Source organism: Rosa chinensis, chromosome 4, assembly GCF_002994745.2.
Source record: "Rosa chinensis cultivar Old Blush chromosome 4, RchiOBHm-V2, whole genome shotgun sequence".
Lineage (NCBI taxonomy): Eukaryota > Viridiplantae > Streptophyta > Magnoliopsida > Rosales > Rosaceae > Rosa > Rosa chinensis.
Window position 1 is genome coordinate 36,040,177 of NC_037091.1, and position 27,048 is coordinate 36,067,224.

At 39.8% G+C, this 27,048-nt stretch overlaps 2 protein-coding genes across 2 annotated transcripts; both read right to left on the reverse strand.

Annotated features, from left to right (window-relative positions):
- Window positions 1-18,743: 18,743 nt before the first annotated feature.
- On the reverse strand, window positions 18,744-22,034 carry LOC112199947 (peptidyl-prolyl cis-trans isomerase FKBP62). Its single transcript, XM_024340943.2, has 11 exons — window positions 21,734-22,034; window positions 21,557-21,643; window positions 20,759-21,019; window positions 20,591-20,665; window positions 20,421-20,501; window positions 20,149-20,343; window positions 19,963-20,049; window positions 19,702-19,877; window positions 19,500-19,622; window positions 19,263-19,409; window positions 18,744-19,147 (listed from the first exon to the last, which is right to left on the reverse strand). The coding sequence occupies exons 1-11, from the start codon at window positions 21,933-21,935 to the stop codon at window positions 18,881-18,883; spliced, it is 1,701 nt and encodes a 566-aa protein (XP_024196711.1). The 5' UTR covers window positions 21,936-22,034; the 3' UTR covers window positions 18,744-18,880.
- A 1,165-nt stretch (window positions 22,035-23,199) lies between these two features.
- LOC112197479 lies at window positions 23,200-26,123 on the reverse strand. The gene is made up of 2 exons (XM_024338175.2): window positions 25,894-26,123; window positions 23,200-25,370 (listed from the first exon to the last, which is right to left on the reverse strand). The coding sequence occupies exon 2, from the start codon at window positions 25,330-25,332 to the stop codon at window positions 23,344-23,346; it is 1,989 nt and encodes a 662-aa protein (XP_024193943.1). The 5' UTR covers window positions 25,333-25,370; window positions 25,894-26,123; the 3' UTR covers window positions 23,200-23,343.
- Window positions 26,124-27,048: the final 925 nt, after the last annotated feature.

Consider the following 27,048-nt stretch of genomic DNA (forward strand, 5'->3'; position numbering starts at 1 on the left):
TTATAAATAGAAGAGAATTGAAATTTAAATGAGCCCCAAATCAAAAAGTAAGTAAGTTTACTCATTCATTTAAGACTGGATTACGTGGTAGGGGTAATTTATCTAATCTCCGTACATTTTGGCATTTATGATTCTTACATATCAATATTTCTCCCATCAGTATAATTTGATTTGTTAATTATTTTTAATTTAACCTTAAGTCATTTTGAAATGTGCAGACATGTGACAATGTATTACCCACACTGACACCCTTATTTATTACATTAACAAAATTATTGACTCTGTAGTTGGAAATAAATGTTTGAAATTGTTATTTTCGATGGGAGACTTCTTTTTCTGGGTCAAATTCAACGGAAGACTTCAGTCAGCAAAACTTCGGTAAATTCTATATAAGGTAAAAGAAATCTCATGCTCATTCCCGAGTATTAAATGCGTGGACGGAACACTAGAATTGGTTCCATTAATTCCCGGCCTCCTAATTCATTCCCTTGTGAGTGGGATAATTAATTCATTCCTGAACTTCTTTTATAGCAAATACTGGAAATTATTCTATGCACTGACGGTGTAAGTGACCCAACCCTTATAAAATAATCTCAACCCTTGATATTTATTATCAACTTTATTTTTAATAAACAAAAAGTGTATTTAATGCAATCTAACCATTCATTTATGTTGGTGCAAGTGCACGGCGGTGCTCTGAATAATCTCTCAGCAAATACATGTAATACTACTTTTTTTTTTTTTAAAGCAAATAATTACTGAACTTTGTTCTGGAGGATACTCCTGTTATATGAAATCAAGGATACAGTCTGGAGTGGTATGTAACCAATTCTCACATGGCTCAGATTCAACCAATTCTCACATGGCTCAGATTCAAAAGCTAAACTAGCTAGCCTATGTGCCACCTTATTGCAAGCACGTACGAGGAGCAAAACCGATTTTGACATGTTGTCTGCTCTTCATGGTATTGTGAATATCATTGACCACATTACCAAATTCTGACAGTTCAAGAGAATAGCTAGTAATATCCTGCACAGCTAGCTTGGAATCTGTTTCAATGGTTACCTGATTAATATTAGGAGAAACTACTGTTTAGTCCCTGAAGTATGCCCTCGTCCTCGTTTCAGTCCCTGCCTTTCTAATTTAATCCCAAAAGTCCCTGAACTCACAATTTTCAATCCAACCAGTCCATTCCCTCCGTTTCCTCCGGTTGCTTGATGACGTGTCAGTTATGTACTTGCCAACTCAGCGCCACGTAAGACACCGATTGTGTAAAGTGACGAAAGTGCCCATGGCCTCAGTTTCTTCCAAAATTTGGAAACAAACACTCAAAGCAAATCCAACCTGAGAGGGACTCCCTCAATTCAAACGAGACCAGCCAAATCAAACCCAACCAACACAAAAAACCAAAAAAAAAAACAAGAAGAAGAAGAAAACCAGAGGAGCTGTGAAAGCTTATGATGGGAGTGTCCTTACTGAGGTGAGGCAAACGGTCGGAGATGCTAATGTGGAGGGGGGCGAGCGGAGCTCCCATGACTCCAAGCAAGTCTCAGATCAGACTTTCGGTTGTTCTGAGTTGCCGAATTCACCGAAGAAGTCCGGGAGAGTGCGCATCCACTGGCCCAGACTCGACCCGACCCGCTTCGACTCCCCGATTTCCTCGCCGTCCGAATCCGGACCCTCCATGACTGGCCTGAGGCTCTCGGATCTCTCGATCAATGGCTCCAGTTGCTTGACCAACTAGCCGTGGCCTCTACCGTCGTGGTGGCTGTGTTGCTTCTTCTGGTGGAGCAGACCCGACTTGGGGGTGCCGGAGCAGGCGGGGCTGGTGAAGGTGGAGCGAAAGGGGCTGAGGCCGCGAACCACCTCATGTTTAAGAGCAGAGAAGAACCCTTGCTTTTTCTCTATTTGTGGATAGTCGGTTTCAGACTTTAGGCTGATTCTTTCCTCTTGACCTAGTTTCTTGGTTGAAAGGGGAAATGGATTTATGAGAGGAGAGGGTGTAGGAGGTATTGTTCAGATAGGTGATACCCAATGTTGGGTGGTTATGAAGGTCAGTGAAGGAGGCAGAGGTCATGGGTGCCTAGAGAAAATGTTTGGGCGTTCACTCTAATGGCGCGTGGGCTATTTTTGGACGTCGCCAAATGATGGAGAGGCTGTCAGTGGATCGTTGGAGCCCGCTAAGCACGATGGTGGTTGAGGTGAGGCACGATGGTGCCTAGATTTCCACTGGTGGAGGAGAGAGAGAGAAACCCAGATCTATTTTCTCTCTCCTCGAGTTCTCTCACGCTAGGTCTGAAACTACTGTAATAGAGGCCATGGACATTTTCGTCACTTTACACAATCGGTGTCTTACGTGGCGCTGAGTTGGCAAGTACATAACTGACACGTCATCAAGCAACCGGAGGAAACGGAGGGAATCGACCAGTTGGATTGAAAATTGTGAGTTCAGGGACTTTTGGGATTAAATTAGAAAGACAAGGACTGAAATGAGGACGAGGGCATACTTCAGGGACTAAACAGTAGTTTGCCCTTAATATTAAGTTGTTGCAGCAATTCTAAACTAGCCTGAATAGCAAGCAGTTCAACATGATGTGCAGAACTCGCATGTTGTACTGATTTAGTAAAAGCAGGAACTACCATCCCATCAGATCGAGTTTCTGAGAATGCCTCCAAGTCCTCCCTTTGGTAGCTGCTGTACATAAGCACCTTCAACATTGAGTTTTAAATCATTATCATAATTCATAAGCAGGTTTCCAAACTTGTCTTATTGCTTGATTTGTTTGATGAGTTTCTGATTTCCTGGCCTTTTGAAACTCTTCCAACCAGGTCATGCAGCTCAAGAAACTATTATGAGTAGTTTATGTTTTCTCCTCCCACAACTTGGTATTTCTATTTTTCCAAGTACCCCATATAATCATCAATAGTTTGTCAAAAATCTATGCCTTGAGGAGTCTCTAGCATCCATTCTTTGAAATTAATTTGAGGGAGCAGAGTACTATGAAGATTAAAAGGAGCTTGAGATAATAAAGAGAAAAATTTACCCCCAAACTATGTTGCCAAGGCCAATTTGATACCTGAACTCTCAAAAGTATCAATGTGATACCCAAACACATATTTTGACATCAATGTAATACTTCCATCAAAAATCTCTAACGACTCCATTTGTTTGCTGACATGGCAAGCACGTGGGTCCCAAAAAAGGTTAAATGACTAATTTACCCTTTTCTTTTGTTAATTAATTTTTTTTTTCAATATTACTTTCATTATTATTGCCGAAGCCGGCGACACCGATCGATCTAGTTTTCTTCATTGATCCGATCCAGTTTTCTATTTTCCAAACTTTCAATCTCTCTCCCCATCCCAAGCAAAAGTAGATTGTGGTCATATAAAATCATCATACATTCATGTCCATAACATTTGCTCGGCCTCCTTCATATAGGTACCACGCTCCTCCTCTTCTTGTCCACGAATCCTTACCAACTCCAGCTCTGCAGCAGTAGAACATCTCACCAGAACTTGACTACTCTCCGCAACTACAAGTGGCTTCAGAAACTTAATCGGAGACTGGTTGGAAATCCTAAATCTATAAAGCAGGTTCCACGTGTCATTGTCTCCACACCTTTCCATGACCCAAAAATCAATAGAACCGGAGGCAGCAAGACTTCCATAACGCCATAGACATAGACACCCTTCACTGTAAAAAATCGCAACACTGAAATTCACACTGTCATCTCCTTCAACCTTAGGAAACGGAAGTCACAGTCTCCGAAACTCCTCCATCTCCAAATCAAAGACAACAATAGGATCCTCCTCGTCATCAAACTTGAGATTGTAGTCCTCAATTACCCAATGCAACTTCTCATTTACAATAACGTCTTGACACCTCAATCACCCAATCTAGACGTCAACTCACTCCAATCCGGCGAGCACCAATCTCATATTGCAAAAAGAAAAAAGAAAAAAAAAAGAAGGAAAAAATAACAACAACGACAACGCCAACTCCTCAAATCCCCTAGCGTAGCATCAACGTAGAACAACACCTTTTACTTACCGTTCGTCAGCATCATTGTCGACGGGGATGCTCAGATTTTATCTGGATTCACTTCTTTCCAGCGACCCAGCATTATGTTTCTCCCCTTGCTTAATTACCTTTCACATCGAACAATACATAATTGTGACTATCTCTGCAAATCTAAGCTCGAACTTTAACACGTTCTTTCGCCAGTCTTCTTTTTGGTAGAAACGTCTTTCACCGGAAGTTGGAGCCTATTGCAAGAGCCCAATAGCAAGACATCGCAGTCGGGTCGGGTTAAAGGGGAGGCGAGCTTAAAGGGGAGGCGAGCTTTACGGCGAAGTACGATCTCAGAAGGAAGACCATAAGTCGCCAGCCAAGCCTGACCTATCCCCACCACAGCCACCGCCGCTAGACCGCCGCTAGACCGCCAAGTGTTTTGCCCCGCCGGTATCTCTAGACCGCTGCCGGACCGCCATGGGTAAGTGTTACATCTGCTAAACAGCACCCCACCCAGATCGAATTCAAGGAACCCCACCTGGATCGGTTTCAATGGAGATTGAAAGGAGGAGTGTGCGGGTTAGGGTTTGGTTCATATGGGCCGATTCGAAGTAGGATTGAGCGAATTTAGAGGATCATCTCGTCGGAGGATGAAGTCCGACATTGCATTGCCTCCCTCTCTCTCTGAGGTGATTTGGGGAAAATGGGAGTCAAGAGGAGTATAGTGTAGATCCAGTTTTTTTTTTTAATTAGTTAGTAGTGAAAGACCATTCTACCCTTGATAAAAATATCACATGGGACCCACTGCATACCACGTCAGCAAACAAACGAAGCCGTTAGAGATTTTTTACGGAAGTATCACGTTGATGTCAAAATACGTGTTTGGGTATCACATTAATACTTTTGAGAGTTCGGGTATCAAATTGGCCTTGGCAGCATAGTTTGAGGACAGTGACTGAATTTTTTTTGATAATAAATTTGAAGCTATGGGACACAAAAAAGCTGGGCTGCATCTTCAAGTTGGTGATGGCATAAGAAACAATTGAGATCCTCCTCATAACCCTTAGTGATGAGTCTTTGACTCTTTTCCTTGTAGGTAATAAATTATTGCAAGCTCTCCGTACACAAATTTGAACTTTAGCAGAAACTTTGGCTTTCCAAAGTCTCTTCCGTAGTTCTTTGAATGGATCTCCAGTGGATGAGGAAGCAAGAACATTAATGCCAAGAAGTTATTCTCACGCTATCCCAATAAGCACTTTTGACTGTGAACCAACCCCTTCTATCCAAGCTCCAATATTGCTTTTCTTGAGTAGAACACTTGCTAAGTGGAATGCTAAGAATTTTTTCAGCAACAGTAGAGTGGAATAGAGTCTGTATGGATGCAGGAATCCATTTTCTATTCTGAGAATCAATGAGGTCAGCCACCATTTCAAAAGTAGAATGTGGAGGCCTATGAATTAAGAACTGTGAACAGTTTGGTGCCCAATTATCCTGCCAGATCCGAACCTTTGTGCCATCACCAATCCTCCATCTAATTCCTACTTTCAAAATTGGTCTACCTGCAAGAATACTTCTCCAAGAGAAGGAATGTGCATCCCAACGTCCCCTAACTCTGCTTCCCAAAAATCACAATTTCGAAAGTATCTTGCTTTATACAATGTAGTAATGAGTGAAGTAGGGTTTTATGACAATTCTTCAACCTTGCTTAGCCAACATTGCTAGGTTATAAGCAAAAATGTTTCCGAACCCCATACCACTTTCATGCTTTGTGAGACAGAGATTTTCCCAACTTCACAAATGAATTTTTTTTTTTTTTTCAATTTGTATCACCCTAAAAGCAAGATGCACAAAGTTCGTGTATGTCATCACATAATTCCTTCAACAACAGGTAACAATTCATTGCATAAAGAGGCATAGTTTGAGCAACTGCTTGATTAAAATTTCTTTACCTGCACAACTAAGTATATTGACCTTCTAATTTTCCAATTTCTTAGATCTTCTCCTTTATGTATTGGAAAATCTGAGTTTTTAATTTTTCAACACGCAATGGGAGACCCAAGTATGCTCCTCCATACATGTAATACTACTAGTACAGAAAAAGACACAATTTGTGATGTACTAATTAAAGGAATTAGCTAATCCGGATCCTCTCCTTGGCATGAATTCATCCTTTTTTGTCCTTGACTTTCAATCACAACCATTCACACAAAATCTGAAGGTCAATGTTATGACACATCAGTTAAAGTCATTAAAATCCACTAATAACACCAAATTCAAGGCAAACACAATTTGTTCAACATAGAGCACTAACCAAATTAGGGCTGACATTTTCAATCGAGACAAACCAACCAACCGAATCCGTGCCGAACCAAAGAAGTTGGTAACAGACACTATCGGTAACCGAAGTCTTGGTACGGTACAACAGTACCGACTCCACATACCCGGTACGGTAATGGTTTTAATTTTCATATATACACGGTATACCGTACCGTACCGAACTCTTGTATAATACTCATATTTTTTAATTTTGTATTCTTCTCTTCTTTCTGGACGCTGCTTCTCTCTTCTCTTTCTTCTTTCTTCTTTTTCTTTCTTTTGCCGTCTCTTCTTGTCTTCTTCTTTTCAGTTTTTTATTCTTTTTTCTCTTCTCTTTCTTCTTTCTTCTTTCTTCTTACTTCTTTTTCTCTTTCCCTGTCTCCTATCTCTCTTTTTCTTCTTCTTCTTTCCCGTCTCTTTTGTTTCTTATCTTCTTCTTCTTGAAAAATGGCACCCTGTAAAGTGCTTCTCTCAGACTCTGCTCTCTTCCCAAAATCTAATTCAAACTCGGCCATGGATCTCTCTTTTACTTCAAGTAAGTTTCTTTTCTTACTTATGTTGATTTTCTTTACTGGGAGGAAAAATCTGGTTTTGGGTTTAGTTGGTGTTGAGTAAAGTTTTGGTCTTTTGTTTCTTTGCGTCTCGGGTTTTGCAACTTTGTTAGTTGTGAAATTTGGAGAACACCAGATGAAGTGTTGTTAGAAATTCGGAGAATCATGCTTTATAGATGAATAAAGTTTGAAACTTTTGTTTGATTTTAGCAGAGGTTGCAGATCTGAAGTTGCTTCTTCCTTCACCACAATCACTCTTCCATCACTGTGTGTAGTATGGAGACTGGAGAGACCCATAACCATGTGGGTCGAAGAGTTCTCAGAAGGAGAAAACATAAGAAGAAGGGATCGGTGATGTACTGGTGACTGGTTTGCGGCCCAATGTCAAACTTGGTTACAAGCCCAATCGTATCAAACCGACCGATTAATTCGATATACCGACTTTTCGGTATACCGGATTTTGTGGCCGGTAGTGGTATGTTTTTTTGCACACCCGTATAAGTTGGTACGGTACATGGTATCAGCTCGTAAGCTCCGATACCGAACCAAACCCAGCTTTAAACCAAATAGCACTATCTCCTATTTATTCTTCCCATCACTCATGTCTTTTCAGTCTGTACATCCCATAGCTATTGATTTGAGATCAGCAAGTTTGCCAATTTTCTTCTCTCTCTCTCTCTCTCTCAATTTTTGTGTCTATCAATTTTTTATTTTACAGATATTGGGTATGTAGTTATCCTTATATATATACTTATTGATGAATTGATTCCCTATCTCATTATTCTTATATATATACTTATAGGAAAAATTCTGGGTATTTGTTTATCTTTGAATACCCACTCAGTTTAAAGGAGTTTGATTTTAATTCCTCTTTTTCTTTTACACATGGAAAGCTATGATTGCATTATTAAAATGGAACTTTCATTAGATGAAGCACATATTACAAAAGTAATACAGAGAAAATAGGAGTTCTAGGCCCAAAAACCCAATCGACAACCCATACCTAAAACTAAAACCGAAGGCTAAAAGCCCAAAATGCCAAAAAAGCCAAGACCTAACACCAAACTCTTCACTTCAATGCAGAGGCTGGCCGCCATGGTGATACTACAACCAACTGAACCCGACAGAATCTTAACATCTAGAGGCCAAGTAAACTCTCCACCATCATTCTCCACACCTAAATTGCAAGCACAGGAAGAACAACAAGAACAAAACAAAGAACTTAGTAAAGGTAGTCGTGGAGGTGGAGACCACCATGCATCACAACACCACTGATCCGGCGATGTCCACAATCTTCGATGGTTTGCCGGTACTGCTGCAATCTTCCTGTGTGAAGTTAAGTGAACAAGTCTCTGTCGAGACACCAAGGGTTAAATGTGAAGATGAGATTGTGGAAAAAGAGAAAAATTGGATGAAGATGAGAGGGTGAGGTATTTGAGATGGAGGAGAATGTGAGATTTGATAGTAGATCTGGAAATTTGATGAACAATTGGGCAAGAACAAGGAAAGAGAGAAAAAGAAAGAGACATAAACAGATCTAAAGCTGAGACCAAGCTCAGGAAACTCACCACAAAAGGGTGGAGACACACCACAGAGGGTGAAGAAACCGGAGACTTGCCGACTCTCAAAACGGCAGAGGAGAGAAGAAGAGAGAGACTCTGTTTCAATCTGCCTTTAGTGTTGAAAAGGGCATTATTTGAGTAATTAATAACCAAATGATGATGTGGCTACGCTCTGACCTATGGATATGTAATGAACAGCTGAAATTAAAAGCCAAGAACATACAAGGATAGAATGATGCCAATGAGAGGATCCAGATCCGGAATGAGCAACCCACTCTCCAATACATGTGATGATTATCTATGCTAGCTACAGTGGTATAGTTCTCTATCGATGATGGAGGAAAGTGCTGGAAAAAAAAAACCCATCGGGCGGTGTTCTCACAACTCTAGTTGGCTGCTAGGTCTTTTAATGAGTTCGTGTTTTTTTTTTTTTTTTTTTTTTTTTTTTTTGAGGTAGAAGAGGTCAGCCTTTATTGAAAAATCGGAAAATTACATATGATAACAGTCAGCAGCAATAGCAGCTAATAAGAATGAAGGAGGAGAAAAATAAAAACATTCCTGTACTAGAGAACTAGCATGCGCAACCATTAGGTGTGCGACCTTGTACGTACGTTGACATCTATTTCTAGGGTGAGTAATCTGCAAATTGGGATTTGAAGCCAATATGGAGCTCAGATCCTCATAGATACAACCCAGAAAGGAAGTGTTAGACCCATCAGAGCTAGATAGATGTTGTTGCACCATCTCAGAATCAGTTTCTAATATAGCAGGTAACAAATTCTGATCTAAGGCAAACTCAATTGCCATCTTACATGCCAAAACCTCTGCATGTTCTGGCGAAATTAAACCCGCCAACGGCCTCCCACCACCAGCAACCATACTGCCATATTCATCACGAACCACCAAACCAGCACTTCCCACTCATGAGATATGGTGAAAAGAACCATCCACATTTATTTTCAACAATCCATATGAGGGAGCTTTCCATTGAGCAATTCTAGGACGACCACTCCCTTGAGTAATCGGTCTGGTATTATGAAATTGAAACTCATGCAATCTTGCAGTAGACTTAAGAAGCACATCAACAACATGGCACCTTTTATTGTCCCAAACTCTGCTATTTCTCTCCTTCCAAATGCCCCACAAAAGGTAGATAAACTCCCCCAAGTTCAATAATGAAAGGTCATGGACACATAAACTTAACCAATGCAACAAATCACAAGATATTGCATAAGAACTTAAACATACTTGGGCCAACACTCCTCAAATTTGGAGAATCTGTCTTGTAAAAGGGCAATCACGAGTAATATGTAATGTAGTCTCCAATGCACTATCACACAAAACACATACCTGTGACTCCAACACCACACTTTTAGAACCGAGTCTCTCCATGGATGGAAGAATATTATGGCACACTTTCCACATGTAAATCTTTGCCGAATTAGGAATCATCACTTTCCACAATTTTTTTCCAAAAATCAGTGTTAACCGATAGTTCAAAGGGTACACAAGCAGGAGAATGAGAGAAGGAGAACCTGTACGCCGTTTTAATAGAATATTTCCCATCCCGTTCCAATTTCCAGACCAATCTATCATCAACCCTTCTCAAACTTAGATGCACAGTTAAAATGGCCTCCACTTCCTCTGAAGAAAACAATCTAACAATCATATCATAATTCGAATCACCATTATTAGTGTGTAAATCAGAAACCTGAGCCACTTCAGCAAGACCTGCTGCATTCTCATGAGGCCTACCACTAGGCAAACTTGGCAACCAATTATCATTCCAAATATTGACCGCTGTCCCAAAACCAATCTACCAATATGTGCTTTGCTTCAATAGATCCCTTGTAGAGAAAATACTCCTCCAAGAGTATGAAGGAAAAGAATGATTATCTGCCAACCAAAATGAGCTTGTAGGGTAATATTTTTCCTTAAAAATTCGAGCAACCAAGGAATTAGGGTTAGAAATAACCCTCTAAGCTTGTTTAGCAAGCATCGCTGAATTAAAGCTAGCCAAGCTATGAAACCCTAGTCCCCCTTCTTCTTTCGAATTACACAACGCATTCCATGTTTTCCAATGAATCTTTCTTTTATCCATTGTAGACCCCCACAAAAACCGAGCACAAAGCTGTTCCAAATCTTCAGAAAAACTCTTTGTCAATTGGAAGATATTCATAGCATAGGTAGGTAACGCTTGAGCTACTACCCATATCAAAATGTCCTTTCCAGCACCACTAAGTAACTTCCCTTGCCAATGAGAAAGCTTCTTAGCCAAATTTTCCTTAATGTATTGAAAGGTTGCAGCTTTCTTTCTCCCTACATAAGTAGGTAATCCCAAGTATTTTTCATGGGAGTCAACAACTTCTACTCCCAACAAACTGGATATTTCTTCTTGCATAGAAAAGTCTACATTTTTACTAAACACCACTGAACTTTTGTCAAAATTAACCAATTGTCCTGAGGCCCTCCATTAGGTTTCAATAACTTCCTGAATCTGGAATCAATCTTCCAAAGAAGCATAAGCATATAACATACTATCGTCAGGGAATAAAAGATGATTGACAGAAGGGACTCCATCACAAACCTTAATACCTTGAAGCAAACCTAACTCTTGTTTCTGGCGCAATAAAGTAGAGAAACCTTCTGCTCCAATTAAGAATAAATATGGAGACAAAGAATCTCTTTGTCTCAGTCCTCTGCTAGGAATCACAAGCCCCCGAGGCCTTCCACGGACTAAAAATGAATACTGGACGATACTACTACATTGCATCACCAACTCAATCCATGAAGAAGCAAAACCAAATCTGTCTAGAACTTTTTTCAAAAAGCTCCATTCCATGCGATCATAAGCCTTGCTTAGATCCAACTTCAAAGCCATAAAACATTCATTACCCTCCCTCTTGTTATGAACAAAGTGAGCAGTTTCATTAGCCATAAGGATATTGTCAGTAATCAATCTCCCCGGAACAAAAATACTTTGATATGGATAAATCACCTCAGGCAAGATCAACTTTAATTTGTTGGCTATTACCTTAGAGCAAATCTTGTAGATAAGAGCAACTCCAACATATTCCCTATATTTTAATTTTTCTCTACTTTAGGGAAAAATAAGTCTCTTTTGCTCCAACATATTCCCTATAACTATCCCTATTTTAGAGAAAGTGAGGAAAGAGAAAACCAAATTCCCTATATTTACAGCAAACTCTAAAATTTTAAGGAAGCATATGGAGATTTTAGAGATTTTTGTAAAATAGGGAATCTGTTGGAGTTGGAGAAGAAAAAGAGGCTAAATGTTTGACTTTTGCTTCCCTATAATACATAAATTATAAGGAAGCTGTTGGAGTTGCTCTAACATTGCAAATCGCAATTGGCCTCAACTCCGACATATTTTCCGGATTGTCGACTTTGGGAATTAAGCAGATATGAGTAAAATCAATTTCACAAAGAAGTTGACCTGAATGGAGAAAACTCTGAACTGCTTCAGTAATGTCTGCACCAATAGTGTCCCAATAATGTTGGAAAAAGAGCGGAGGCATACCATCCGGTCCCAAGGATTTGCTGGGATATATTTGAAACAAAGCAGTCCTCACCTCCTCCTGTGTATAAGGAGCACACAATTGTACAATCATTGCCTGTGTTACACACGATTGTATATCTGCTAAAGTGTCGTTCACTGCCTCAAAATCTATATTGGAAGCAGTAAACATCTTTCGAAAATAAGTAGAGATAACTCTTTCCAGTCATGCGTCATTATCACACCAATTCCCATTTTCATCATAAAGACCATGAATGAAGTTTTTCCTCTTTCTATTGGCAGCCTTTAAAAGCTTGTGTTTCTACACTCTCCCCCCTTCAACCATGTCACTTTGGACCGCTGCTTCCAAAAGGATTCTTCTTGTGAAAGAAGACTCTGCAATTTGCTCATCAGTTCTTTTTTTTTTTTTTTCAGTCTGCACCTCCACTGACACAAGAACATCTAGTAACTCCTCAAGATGAGCATGCACCCCCAACATCTGTTGTTACCTAGTCTTGAAAGCTCTCTTCTGCCAATCATCAAGTTGTGTCCTTGTGAATTCAATCTTCTTGGCTGCACAGTACATAGGACTTCCAGTCACGTCTGTCGCCCATGCTTGCTTCCCAACCTCATCATAATCATTATGTTGAAGCCAGTAAGCTTCGAATTTGAACCGGTGTACTCTTGGTCTTTTGGCCAAAGGAATAGAGCTGGCTTGTAAGAGTATCGGAACATGGTTAGAATCACTGGGAGCAAGATGACGTACTCGTGCATGCCCTTAGATATCCCACCAACAGGGTGTACAAACTGCACGGTCTAACTGAAGTTGTGTGTCAGAATTCCACCATGTAGACATAGCACCCTGAAACCCTAAATCAAGAAGGTCACCATATCCCAGAGCTTCACGAAATCCACGCATCTGACATTCCGAACGAAGCGGCCCCTCAGTCTTTTCTCCATTATTCAAGATTTCATTCAAATCCCCAATAACAACCTAGGGTAAAGAATTGAGATCACACAAATTCCATAACAGTTGCCATGACCGATCTCTTTCTGTCGTCCTAGCATATCCATAGAATCCTGTTAGCTTCCAACGTGGATCTCCAGGACCTCCTACAATCTCCAAGTCGATGTGATGCGCAGAGCAAGTCAAAACTTTCGCTTGTACATCATCAGTCCAGAACATCGCCAAACCTCCTGATAAACCATCACTCAACACCTCCTTTAAGTGCGGAAATCCAACAGCCCGATGCAACTTACGGAAATCAGCAAGAGTGCTTGTTAGCCAAATGGTCACCCTTAAGTATAAGGGCCAAGTTATAGTGTAGGGGATTATGAGTAGGGGATATCGTACCCAAGGGATTGGAAAACCCACTCTAGCTAAGGAAAACCTAAAGGGTGCTAGATGAATATGCAAATGTACAAATCATAAACAAGAGCTCACAAGTGAACCAAAGTTCATGGTGAATATATGCAAGATGGTGTAGTGGTTTGATTTTTGGCTTTGAAAATGGTTTCGAATCAAATTAACACAAAATGAAACTTGAAATGTAAACTAGGCTATGTTAAACTAGATGTGATAAAATGGATGGAAGTTAGAGCTTTAGGTTGTTCACCATAGCCTCCCTTGCATACATTGATGTTCAAACTATAAGTAATGCAATCCCAAATATCCAATTACCCTCTTAGCATCCGGATAAGACTACTAAGGCCTAAACTCCTTTTATTTTTCCACCGGATAAGTGTGAAACTAACTACCCAAGAACAAGTTACATTACTAGATAAGTATCAATTCCTTGCTCCTAGATGCATAAAGATTTGAGTTTAGATAATCAAGCAAGCAAACCAATCCTAGATCTAGGTGATTTTAACTCACTACCCTCACATCCACACCTAGTGTGCTATCATGCTTTCAATGTCAAGCTAGTTATTCTCTAAACATTGTTCATGTAACGACAAATACAAAGTATTCAAATTAGCTAGATTCAAATACAAGCATTCACTTCTTGAATTAGCATGTGAAGATGATCATGGAGAATGCATCAAATAAGACTCAAGCATCAATTCATTACAAGTTTGGCTAGGGCTTTCAACCCTAGCCCCAACAAACTAAGTACTCACTCATAATCAAATACATAAGCTTCAACATGTTTATGAACATTAAACTAAAAAGTAGGGATAGAGAAGGGACTAGTGATAATCAAGTTGAGGATGGTGTAGATGAACTCATGTGATGCTAGGCTCCTCTCCTTCTTCTTCAAAGGTTGATGATGGAATATGAGATGTAGAGATAATCAAGTGGTGAAATAGTAGAGTAGTGAAGCTTTTTGTCTATGAAATAGAATAGGTAGATGGAAAATATGATGAAGGTTGTGGTGGTGGTAATGGAGGTTTTATGAAGGATATGAAGAGAGAAAAAAGATGTTATGGATTCAGGATTTTTTTTTTGAGAGTGAGAGGAGAATGTGTTTAAATAGGGAAGAAAGAGAAGAGTAAAATGATGAGTGGCAGAAAAATAATAAAAGTGGAGTATGGAAGGGGTTTGTAAAATATGGAAAAGATTGAGTAATGATGAAATGAAAGCAAAGCATAAAGGTGCAGAAATATGGAAGTGATGATGATCTATTAAAGAGAATGAAGTAGAAAAATATATCCAAGGAAAAAGAGAAAAGCATCTAGCTTTCTTCATGTGGGTGGGAATATGTTGAGCTGTTTTTCAAGTCACTTTCTGCCCCTTTATTCCTTCAATTATATCTCTACCAAGAATTCTGAATGGGCCTTTGACTTCTTCATATCAAATGTTCCTCCATGAGTCTAGATCATCCTGGTAGAATCTCAGAGTTAAATTCATTGTGGTTCGACTGTAAATGCTTCTGAAATACGTACAGGTCAGGTTTTCCAGTTTTCATCTTTCAGAAGATTGGACTGACTGTTTGAAGGCTTTCCACTCAAAACTAGCTCTAGTACTCTTCATAAAAAATGATCCTTGGGATGTCTAGGATGATTCTGGAGAGTTTCAACTCATTCGGAGTTTGTTTGGTCAGGAAGCTACCCCTTCTTTCTTGTCTAGCTCACTTTCTCCTAGCCGGAGTAAGAAAATGTTCTAGGGTTGACTTTTTAGTGCATTTCCATTCTTCTCCATCATTTCCTAGCATGATAAGGAAAACATAATAAATATATATAAATAAACACAAAGGTTAACCAAAAGTACAAGATTAGGGAAATAATGAAATTGGATTAGTCAACATTAAATTTGGACTTTAGAACAAGTAATTTCCATGTTTTAGGGCACAAATATGTATATGAATTATGATCCAACAGTGCTGATCTTTGTCTCACAAAGAAAAATGATTTGAGGATGATTCTGGGAAATTAAATCCTTCAACGCCCTCTTTGTCGTGTCATTGCAGATCCCTTGGCAATTCCAACTAAGTATCTCCATATCCATGGTAGATCAGATCATGCTTTCTAGAACCCTAGAAAGTAACCCTAGCAGAGGAGGCTAGGTCGTCCTAAAACAAAATTTTCATTTATGTATGAGTTCGTGTTGTTGGTTCTACCCATAATGTTAATTATTCATTTATTTTATCACATTACAAGGGAATCAAACCCCTGATCTAGTCTAGGGATTTGTTAAAGTGGTAGCATTGTTTTTTGGGTGAGGTTTTCTATTGAAACCTCTAAATTTACTCACTTGACCTCCTATGTTTTTTACACCTCCTATCAAATTTTTGAATGCTAAATTTACTCATTAAATCTCACTAAAGTTCCTCAAATAACCTCACTTGTATAATTTGCGAACAAACTAATATCTTTATAATAAAAAAACTTAGTCATTTCAATGATTTAATTATTCTATAAATCTTAATTACATGTCTATTCCATAATCTGACAACATAAATCTCTTATCCAATAAAAAAAAAATCAAACACAAGGTATTTAGTTTTAACAATTAATAACAAGAAAATAACATGAACTATTATGTGTTTTTTTTTTCCCTCTCTCTTTTAGCTATGCAAAAAAATCTAAATATTAATCTTTTTTCTTACTGTTAATTTTTTTTTCTCTCCATTTTCTGTACCTCATGATTAATTATTAAATTTTTTTTTAATTGCTAGCTCTTTTTTTTTTTTTGGCAAATATAATAGATAGACTTAGATTTAGGTCATAATATGATTTATTTATTTATTTTTTTTTATCAATATGCGTTCAACATGTATATCATACATTTTTATGTCACATGATCTTAATCATAGTTTTAATTCTTATTAAATATATATGAATACTTTAATGAGTATGTAGTGAAATTGGAAAATGAAAATATATAAGGAAATTATTGAATTGGAAAGTCAAGAGAAAATAAATAAAATATTTTTTTGGTATAATTATTGTCCTTAATAGTCATTTTATAGTTGGTTATATATGTCATTTAACAATTCATAATAAAGTGAGGTTAAGTGAGTAAATTTGGATGTCTCAATTCAGGTTGGTGGCGTGCAAATAAAATGGGGAAATGATCATTTACTCAATTTCAGCTTAAAAATTGCCCACTTGCTCCACTAACATTTTTTTAATCCCATTTACCCAAAACACTCTAAGGGATTATTTTCCTAATACCCAATTAGTTCTTTTTTAATTCTTTTTATTTATTTTTGGGACACTTTTTCCCTCTCCTTCTTTGTCACTTAGAGAGAGAAGTGATAGGAGACCTTGCCGGACTCCGGTGACTAGTAGTTGGCAGCGGACTCCGGCGACCGGTGACGGTAATCAGGAGACCGATGACCGGAATCCAGCAATCGGTCGCAGGAATTGGTGACCGGATTCCAGCGTCTGATTTTATTACCCCCTAATAATACATAGTAATCATATTATTGCCCCCCAATAAACTTGCTATCAGGGATCAATAATTAGTGAAAAATGAAGATGTTTTGAATTTGGAAAGATTTAAGAGGTTTATCTAAATAAATAATTTAATTATTGCCCTCCAATACTTATATTATTGCCCCAATAATCATATTATTACCCTCCAATAATCATATTATTGCCCTCAAGTGAACCAAAATGAATACACTACAAACACAATTAATCAATTTATATGTTCAATTGTAAATGTTCACTTTTTTTTTTCTTTTTTTTCCTTCCCCATTCTCGGGGCTCTTCCATAGAAATCAGAAAAAAAAAAAAAAAAAAAAAAAAAAAACATCAGAATTTTTCACCGGCCACCCACACTTCCGGACACCCATGCTCCTCCAGCCCGATTCCGACAGGACGCCTTCGTCTTCTCCAGTCGCTCACTTGCAGCCCATCTCCGCCTTTGTCTTCTCCAGGTCCTCTTCTCCAGTCGCTCATCTACAGCCCATCTCCGACCGGTCTCAGTTTGGTGAGGTTCTGGCACCGCAGCGGGATGGGCGCTTCAGATCGGGTGATCAGTGATTGAGGGTGGTCGGCACCAGATCGGTGTTCGGCGATTGATGGTGGGCTTGAGGTCGACGAAGATGGGGCTTGGGATGTGCTAGCCGGCGCCGGGCTCGAGGTCGACGAAGAAGGTGTTGAAGGCGTGGTCGCCACTTCCGGCTCGGATGTGCTAGCCGGGGCCGGGCTCGAGGTCGACGAAGAAGGTGTTGAAGGCGTGGTCGCCACTTCCGACTGGAGAGAGAGAGAGAGAGAGAGAGAGAGAGAGAGAGAGAGAGAGAGAGAGAGAGAGAGAGAGAGAGAGTCTGGGAGGAGAGAGATCTGTGAGTTTCAATTTAATTAATAGGGGCAAAATTGTCAGTAGATGTTGAATTGGGTAAATGGGGTTAGAAAACTCTTAATGAAGCAAATGAGCAATTTTTAAGTTGAAATTGGGTAAGTGGTCACGGCCTTTATAAAAATTGGAGGTCCAAAAATTGAAGGTATGAATAGAACTAAAAAAATTATCCTAAAAAATAATATAAATCATTAACTAAATCAATTTTATTCGCGACATAACAACACAAAGACTAACTTACCATAGAAAAAATGACGAGAGCTGATAGAGGGACAAAAAAGTAGGGGGAGTATATGAGGTGAAACGGCGATTATGATATGAATTTGGTTAGGCTATTGCCCTTGAGTTTAGACATCACATAGCTTCAGAAAGACAATTAAAGAGTTTTTTGTTTTTTTTGGTTACAAAGGAGGCCTGAAACAGAGAGAACAGGCAAATCCCACGAGGTTTAACTCCAACCTTGCTGTATCTATTCGATCAAGATTATCCAGAATAGTATTGTTAGCATGAACGGGAGGGATTTCAAAGTAATCCTTATAATTGCGGCTAATGGATGAACTTTTCAAAGTATTCGTTATAATTGCGGCTAATGGATGAACTTTTGCATCAGATGCATCGAACAGGAACAGGGTACGTAGCTCAGTGACATCGTCTGTAATAAGCCATCAGACGCAACATCTAGTGACATTCCGAGGCTAATTTAACGTCACAGTACAAGCCCCCAGGTTTCAGCATCACCAATTCCATCAACCAAGGATGTTAAGTTCTGTCAAATCAACTGAGTTATATTCCCTAGATGCAGTAGGTCGGATCAATTGTGTACTCGAAAATTGGCTGAAATCTCATGAGTAACGACATCTGGAATGGTTTTTGGACTACAGATGATTTGATGACACAAATGTAACTACCAGAAACTTCTACTTGCAACACAAATTAGACCAGTTACTTTGTTTGAATCTATGAGCTGCCTGCAGATACCGGTACACTAGAATTGCCAATAAAGAGTACATCTATCTTGATGCACTACCCAAAATAAGAAGCAACCAATGAAATTGTTATTGTTATTCCATGACGATGCTTTGTTCAGTGTACAAGGTGTGTGAGGCTTTCGTAAGTATACAATAACACACACAGCCACCAATTTTGATTCTATTACATGAAAGAAAATGGTCATGCCTTGCTATCAATTGTCATTGGAACTGGGTCGTGTTTCTTCATTTTTGCAAATATATTGCCATAGAACTGTGCATCCTTCTTGTTGTACTCTCTAACTTTCTCCTTCAGAAGCTTGTACTCCTGTTTCACATCCTTGTTGTTTGGGTCTATCTCAAGGGCCTTCTTGATGTCCAGCTCTGCCAAGTCCAAATCAACAAGCTGGATATAGGCTTGTGCCCTTCTGTACAATGCTTTCACATTCCGACTGTCAAGTTCCAGGACCTGTATTTCACAATTCCCACACATTAGGAATTTAGAGGCGGAAGTAAAAAAACCCTGCACTATCTGTAGAAGGCAAAGCACACCACTGTCAAGTTTATGTATCAGCAAAGAATACCTTTGTGCAGAGCTTTTCAGCATCTTTGTACTGTTTAAGTTTAAGCTTGCATGCAGCATCATTCAGATTGCAGGTGATCTTCAGTACCTTCGCCTGCTGCTTCTCTTCATCACTGAAACTTGAGTCATAATCTATAAACCTCACAGCCTGGCACCAAAAATGGAATCTTGTAATGTGATCCGAATGATAAACTGGTAGATATCACCAGAACCGGTAGACAACATTCAGCATACATACCTTTTCATATCTCTTTGAGGCCCTTTCATATTTGGCAGCCTTAAAGAGAGCGTTGCCTTCTTCCTTCTTCTTACTAGCCGCTTCAATTTTTTCTTGTGTGTTCATGTCCCAAGATTCCTTCTCCTGCAACCATTGAAGTAAGGTTTAGTCCAGTGTTTTCACATCCAGGACCTCCAAACTACGTAGGAAACATCTATCTTACCTTCACAAAGGAGACCAGCTCCACCTCATAGTACACAGTTGAATTTGCAGGGACAATGGCCAATTCTTGTGCAGAATCAGATGACCCAAAAGCATATTCCGGTTGAATGGTGACCAGAGCCACCTCCCCTTTCTTCATGCCCTTCACCGCTCTATCAAGTCCATCAATAACTTGCTCTGCACAAGTAATTTCATTTTCAATTGCCATATTTTAACTCAAAATCGGTTCTACAATGCATTCACAATCAAGACTAGGAGTTACCTTTATCTATCTTGAATTCAAATGGCTCATTATCATGTCCCTTCTTCATAAAGATTGTGCCATCCTGTAACTTCCCAACAAGTTTCACTGATAGAGACAAGAACAAATACAGAGACTTTTTCAGTCCTACAAACATCAAGAAATCTAGCATAACTCAAATTTTTTATATATTCTTCCTCAATTTACCTTGAACTACCGCCCCATCATTAGGACGCTCATATCCCTCTCCCTCCTTTAAGGCCTTTTTTAGGACCTTCTTGTCCTTTGTAACATCTGAAACTGTCTTCCACGAGACCAACTCTAGGGTTATCCCAAGGGTAGCATTTGGAGGCACTGCGCCTTCTTCACCAACAGCTGGTCTTCCGGCCTCACCAAATCCATCTGTCACAATAACAGAGTTGAGATACGGCAACAAATAAACAACCAAAAATAAGCAAGAATAGCAGAGCAGTACTCACATTGTGGTTTTACTGTCAAATGGACCTTTTCATTTTTCTTCATTGTTTTCACAGCTTTTGCCAAGGCTGGGCAGAAATAGCCTGCAAGCAGAGAATCCACGCTCTAATTACACAAAGAAACAATTCAAGTAACACAAGGACATGCATCACTGGCAGGCTAGAAAACATACCATCTTCAACAGTAAACTCCACCCCATCAGATTTTGAAACAAGAGTCCCATCTTCTAGTCGAGCCTCATACTTAACTGAGATGACAAGAAAAAGAATCCAATGAGTTCCAATTCATTCATCAACATGTGCATTCATAAGAGAAAAAACATTATGGATAGACAATGTACCAAATACTTCATCGAGGTCTTTTGGATTCTCCCATTTCTCCCCTTCAGTAAGAATTTTCTTTATAACACCGCCATCCTTGCATATGTCCTTGACACTAGTCCAGGAAAGCAACTCCACATCAAACTGGAGTGTGGCATTGGGAGGAATAGTTGGAGGGGATCCAGACTCGCCATAAGCCAACTCGGGTGGTATGGTGAAAATTGCATTCTCACCCTTCTTCATGGTCTTAATACCCTCATCCCATCCCTTGATCACTTGTCCTGCAATCAGTATGCATTAACAGACCAAAGAATTCAATCATGAGTGAAATATCTCCCAACTTGTTATTAGCACGAATTAAAAGTCTCAGAAGAACAGATTTCAAGTACGCTAATATTAGTGACAATTTTTCGATACCAGTAGCCAAGAAGACACATGAATCTCATTGGCAACAGACATAGATCATCCAATTTTCATGTGTCATCATTCAGATCGCAAATTTCCATGGAAGCCAAACAACACAAACAGCTCATGATGCCACAAGACAAGGCTCATTACCAATTGAAAGGCCCAGTTTTCAGCAGAGACATTTATAATTCAGTAGGGAAAACGTAATGATTGATATTTATAATTCATAGATTTAGGTGATGCTATTAAAACCACTCAACCCAACATCTAGTAGTGTTTTGAGTCAAATTAACCAAATTGGTACCGGGATTCCGGTGATGCTATCAAAGATGAACACAAACGCAGAACCAAATTGAATTGCAGACCGATCATCAGGCAAGAATCTTCGAAAACGGTAACGAATTACTGACCTTGTCCAAGGCCGAACTTGAAAGGCGTCCCCCGATCACGGCTGGAATCAAACTTGGTGCCATCAAGCAAAGTCCCAGTGTAATGAACTGTAAAAACAACACCAACCCATCAATCACCACCAAAAATCCCAACAAACCCAAACAACAGAAACACTCGTCTGGCGAACCCACACGTACCTTCAACCTCGTCGCCGGAGCCAGGCGTCTCCCACCCTTCACCTTGCTTGAGCAGCTTCTTCTTCAGCCCATTTTTCCCAATCTCCTTCTCTTCGCCGACCTTGAGCGGGCCTGGGCTGGTCGCGTCGTCGTCTTCCTCCGGGAGGTCCATGTCAACGTCTTCGGGGTTGCCGCCGGTTGGGAAATCAAAGTCGTCTTCCATGGCAAAACGGGAATTAAGAGAGCGGGGATTTGAGAGAGATGAAACGCAGAGCTGGGTGGATATTGGATTGGATTTGTTGGTGTGGAGAGAAAGAGTGTGAGAATGGGTTTTTATAGGCGGGAGAGTAGGTGTCTGGAGAGTTCTGAAACGAGAGAGAGTCAGGATGGTTCCAGAAATCTCTCCATTTTTGACGCACGCTCTTTTTATAGGTTCTCTCTGCCTCGGACAAAATCCAACTACCCTATGGAACAATAAAATTTCTTCAACTAATTTTTTTTAAGTTTTTTTTTTTTTTTTTTAGCCAAGAAGCCCATGAAAATAAATAAGGAAATAAATAGCTACAATTCTCCATCTTAAAATATGAAAATATCATCTTTGTCTTAGTATCATTTGGTCCTTTGTAAGTAGAAGGTTGTGAGTGCGACTCACGAAATATTAATAGTTGTATTTCTCAGTTGTTGATGTAATCAAAAAAATTAAAAGATCATCTTTGTTATCCTTCGATCTACCTGTAATGCTAGGTTCATGACTTCAGCTAGAGTCCATTACTTATAAAACCGATTTTGACATGAATTGCCGGCTTTAAACCATGTACTGATAAGTTTGCCAAATCGGTATTGATATCTTGACGTAACTTCTAGATGTCTTGTTGCATAATTTTCCGGCCAACAGTGGCGAGTGATGAGATAGTAGTTTTCCCTTCGTCTCAATTCAGGCAAAACCTGCTCTGCTACCACCTAACGCAATGCAAGCTATACGTAAAAAGATAGACGAGCGTCTAACCATGTAAGACTAATAGGCGAACTCTTTTGAATTGTTATTGAATTGTCGATTCAACCGCAATGAAATTAAACCAAAACGAATTGATCTGAACAAAAGATTTGGGATTTTTCTATTTAGATTAAACTTTAATTTGCGTTGTCTTTGAGTAATATGTGTCGTTCTCTAGCATTACATTTACCAAAGTGTGGTCGTTAGGTCGTTTCTGGGTTTGGACATGTAATGAAGATATAGAGCAATGGCCAGTAGCTTCATATATAGTGAGAACGATGTACGTCCCTGACGATAGCGTCCTTGATGTAGACTACAGGTACTGCTTGTTACTTGTTAAGAACTTAAGATTGGTTTTATTGGTCACTCTCCTCTACCCAAGTTCGTACCAGAATTCTAGAATTCTGGGATTAAATATTGAGATCAATGACGTCTCTCTCCCTCTACCTAAAATCCCAAATGCATAAAACTATTAAAAATGAAGAAAAGACGATGAAAAGGAAGGACTCCTGGATGCCATTCTGGTAAAAAGGTAAACCACCAACATGAACACTGTAGCATCAACACCAACATCAAATCCACGCACAATTTTTGGTCTTTTTTCTTTTTATTTTATTCATTGAAATGCTTTTCTCACCTATGGAGAAGAAGAAACAAACTGTCTGGGTATCCTAAAGAGATCCACTCCTTCAAACGGAGAAGTCCACTCCCCGGAACCAGCAGCTGATGCATCAGCATTAGCACCTCCATCCTGCAAACCCACAAGGGTAACACCATTCATGTTCGAGGAAGCCGGTCTCATTGCAGATTGAGCACCCAAACCAGTAGTTTTTGAATCATAAAAGTTGGTATTGCCCTTCATAGCAGAAGGCATCCCCGTCCACAACCCATTAGGTCTGGTAGAGGGCGTCACACCTCTATCCAAACTCCAGTCTATGTTGGTGTAATCTAAGTGCCTATATGAGCCACCGCCAGCACTCCAATCTATTGGGGAAGATGCCCCTGATGAGCCAGCTGACCCCAACGCGGAGAATAGTCCGAGGGAGGAAGCAGCAGCAAGTGTTTGAGATGCACCTGCTCTATTCCACAAATTATTCCCTCGAATTGTTCCAGGAGAATCCCCAGGGCCACCAGGAATAAAATGCTGATGTTGCTGTTGTTGCTGCTGTTGTTGCTGCTGTTGATACTGAAACTGGTGGTACATCTGATTTGAGCCCAAATTGCTAGTGCTGAGGCTTGTACTGCTTGGAATCTGAGGCAAAAACCCGCTCGACCTCATAAGTTCGACACTAGTAGAAGGATACCAATTGGTGGCAGTTCCAGGAGGTGATGAGCTCATGCTAGTAGCAGGAACCTGCTTCGTATTGACAGATTGAGGACGCTGCATCATGATAACTGGTTCCCTCACTGTTCCAGGCTGAAGGTTCTTTAACTCACCTCCAACAGCAACATAACGTGCCTCCGTCTTGACCGGTGGAGATGATGCCTGCAAAGGGGACGCCAAAGAATAGGAAACTGAAGGATTTGATCCGGCACTTGACCACCTTCTATCAGCAGGAACTGGAGTCGGTTGGCCTTTCGCCCACTCCAACTTTGGCTGTCCTCTCTTCAAAGGCTGCAGAGGTTTGTTTGCAGAATCTACAGGCCCTCCAACTGTAGCTCCTTGTTTTGTGTAGTTAAAGTCCTTATCGTCCCTTCTTTGTTGTATTGTAGGAGGATTAGATTTTACTTGTGGCCTCAAGTTCTGATTAACAGTGACTGGAACCTTGCCATTACTAGCAGTTGGAGGATCACCAGTTTCTTCTGGCTTAGGTGAAATTGAAGGTGGGTCTTGCTTTGCTACACTTAAGCTTTCAGCAGCCTTATGAAGATCACCCTCACAGGCTACAATAGCTCTTTCCACCTCCTGTTTTGAGCACTTAAACCTTACTTCCAGATCTGCAATCTGAGCAAGCTCTTCTGATATGTCAATTTTCAAATTACTCCCACCAACGTTTTGATCTCTTGGCTTACCTGAATCTGAAGCAACTTCCAAAAGCCATGATACTGTTTCCTCTACTCGGCCTTCATTCTGTATGAGAGCCTCTGTTGCCTCGTCATGTTCAAAACCCATTGCCACCAGCTGTTGAGCAAGTGCCTCAAGTTTTCTCGACATAAGATAACCACTACATCGTTCATGCAACTCTTGGGCTCGCCGCTCTTTCTGACGCTGATGCTTCCTCTCATTCTTCTGACGGATTTTCTCTCGCTTGTCATTGTCGGCTCCCGGTACTGTTTCTGGCTTAACAGGAGGATTAGATGTTTTGTCTTTATGTTCTTCCGAGTCACCAGACCAGCTACCATTATTTGAAACAGAATCATACTCAGCTCCAGCAGCCACCGAGCCCCCAGAATGGTCATCTGTTTCATCTATATTCCGAAATCGACTATTACTGTGAACAGCCGACGCAGACGATGTCGGTGACAATTCAAGGGTATGGAATGTCCCTAGAAGCGGATTGTATGCACTAGCCGGAATCCCACTCCCTGCATTAGCAGCCCCTGACGAAGGCTTTAAAGCAGGCACCGGGGCTTCTTTCCCCGACTTCTTATCCTTTGATTTGGATTTCGAAGACGCTGGAGACATCTTCTCGAAATTCAAAACCAAAGAAAATTGAATAATTCCTGCAGCGTTTAAGATATAGCATTTATCTATTCAGTACAACACAAATTTGCAATTCGCACCATACATTAAACCCTAAAGCAGCATTTCGATACCGAACTATCTATAGTGTACAGAATCGCAAACATAAACATGTGAATGACACAATTTTAAGGTCCATTATCCAATTTCTTGAACATTTAGGCACAATTAAAACAAAAATGACAGATTCTCATGTGCAATTCAAGAACACAGGGCCAGAAAAAAAAAACAGAAAACGAATTACAAAACTGGGCGAGGCAACCGAATCAAACCCATGAAATTCCTCCTCAATTCGAATTGGCATAGATATTCCGGTCATGAACAAATCTTGATTTACACGGGTCAAATCGAAAAAACAAAATCTTGACCCAAAAACAATCAACTAAGCCAAAAAAACTCGATTTCTTCCGCCGAAACATTACGGACCCAAATCAGAGAAGAGAGGAAGGAATTCAATCCCATCAAGAATTGAAACGAAAGAACTAGAAGAATTGAGGCGCCTACCTGTGTTGGGTGATCGCTGTGGATCTCACGGCGGGTTCGGTTTTGGGTGTACAAGATTGAAATGAATGCAAGAACACAAAGGCAATTGTGCTGTTGAATGATTGAAGGCGAATCAGGGACGATAGAGAAACAGAGAGAGAGAGAGAGAGAGAGAGAGCGCAGCGGTTTGGGCGAGATGAGTTAGGGTTCGGATTTTTGGTTTTTTATTTTTATTTTTATTTTTTTGGCGATAGTTAGGGTTAAGAACTTAAGAGTCCTCAATAAACTTTGGGAATGATTTCGAATTCCACATCCGCACCCCGGTTTCGGACATATTTTTATTTTTATTTTTATTTTCTTTATTTTCTTTTTAATTAAAAAAAAATTCTATTTAGTATCTTCTTTTTTTGTTACAACAAGCTATTTAGTATTTACCCAAGCTGGATTTGTCCCAAAATAATCAAAACACCAAACTGACATTTATTATATCTTTTCCAAGTCAGAAAATTGAAGACTTTGATAATCATGAAGACAGAATTCATCTCTCTTATGCAAAATGACTTTGCCTGCGCGAAATATCTATGATAATGAGATTGCAGCTTTTGAAACAATACAATGTATAAGACAGTAATCGGGTTCCAAGCAAGTCTAATCCTGAAATTATATACCACCAAGGCGTATGATCGGATTGAGTGGGATTTTTTTGGAGGCAGTACTACTTAAGGTTAGCTTTTATGAGATTTGGGTAAGGTTGATTATGCAGTGTATTAAATCTACATCATAGGAAAGCCAACCAACTAGTTTCTTCAAACCTACTCGGGGCTCTAAGGTAGGGTGATCCCTGATAGGAGCATTTTAATGCGACATTTTAATTGTTATTTCCTCATATTTACTTAATTATTTCCTTAAATGAATCATTCTTGTTGAGGAAAGTTACTATTTTTAGGAAGTTTCTATTTTTAGTAATAGTTTCTATTTCCAGGTCCTTGGAGCAAACAAATCTGAAATGAGCTCAAAAGAGAAAAGAGGAGCTAGAAAACGTTGGAGAGAGCTGAGACAAGGCGCAAGGGCTGCATAAATGAACTGAAATGAAGAAATGAAGTTCTCCTGGTCCAACCAGGAAATCCTGTTCAGAAGAGAAAACTTTGTCAAGCAAGACTCATAAGCCAACCAGGA

Coding starts and splice junctions, on each gene's coding strand:
- LOC112199947 (XM_024340943.2), bottom strand. CDS start 21,935: ATGGAAGACGACTTTGATTTCCCAACCGGCGGCAACCCCGAAGACGTT. Junction 20,666..20,758: donor AGACCTCGATGAAGTATTTG/GTACATTGTCTA, acceptor TTGTCATCTCAG/TTAAGTATGAGGCTCGACTA. Junction 19,878..19,962: donor TGAATTCAAGATAGATAAAG/GTAACTCCTAGT, acceptor TTACTTGTGCAG/AGCAAGTTATTGATGGACTT.
- LOC112197479 (XM_024338175.2), bottom strand. CDS start 25,332: ATGTCTCCAGCGTCTTCGAAATCCAAATCAAAGGATAAGAAGTCGGGG.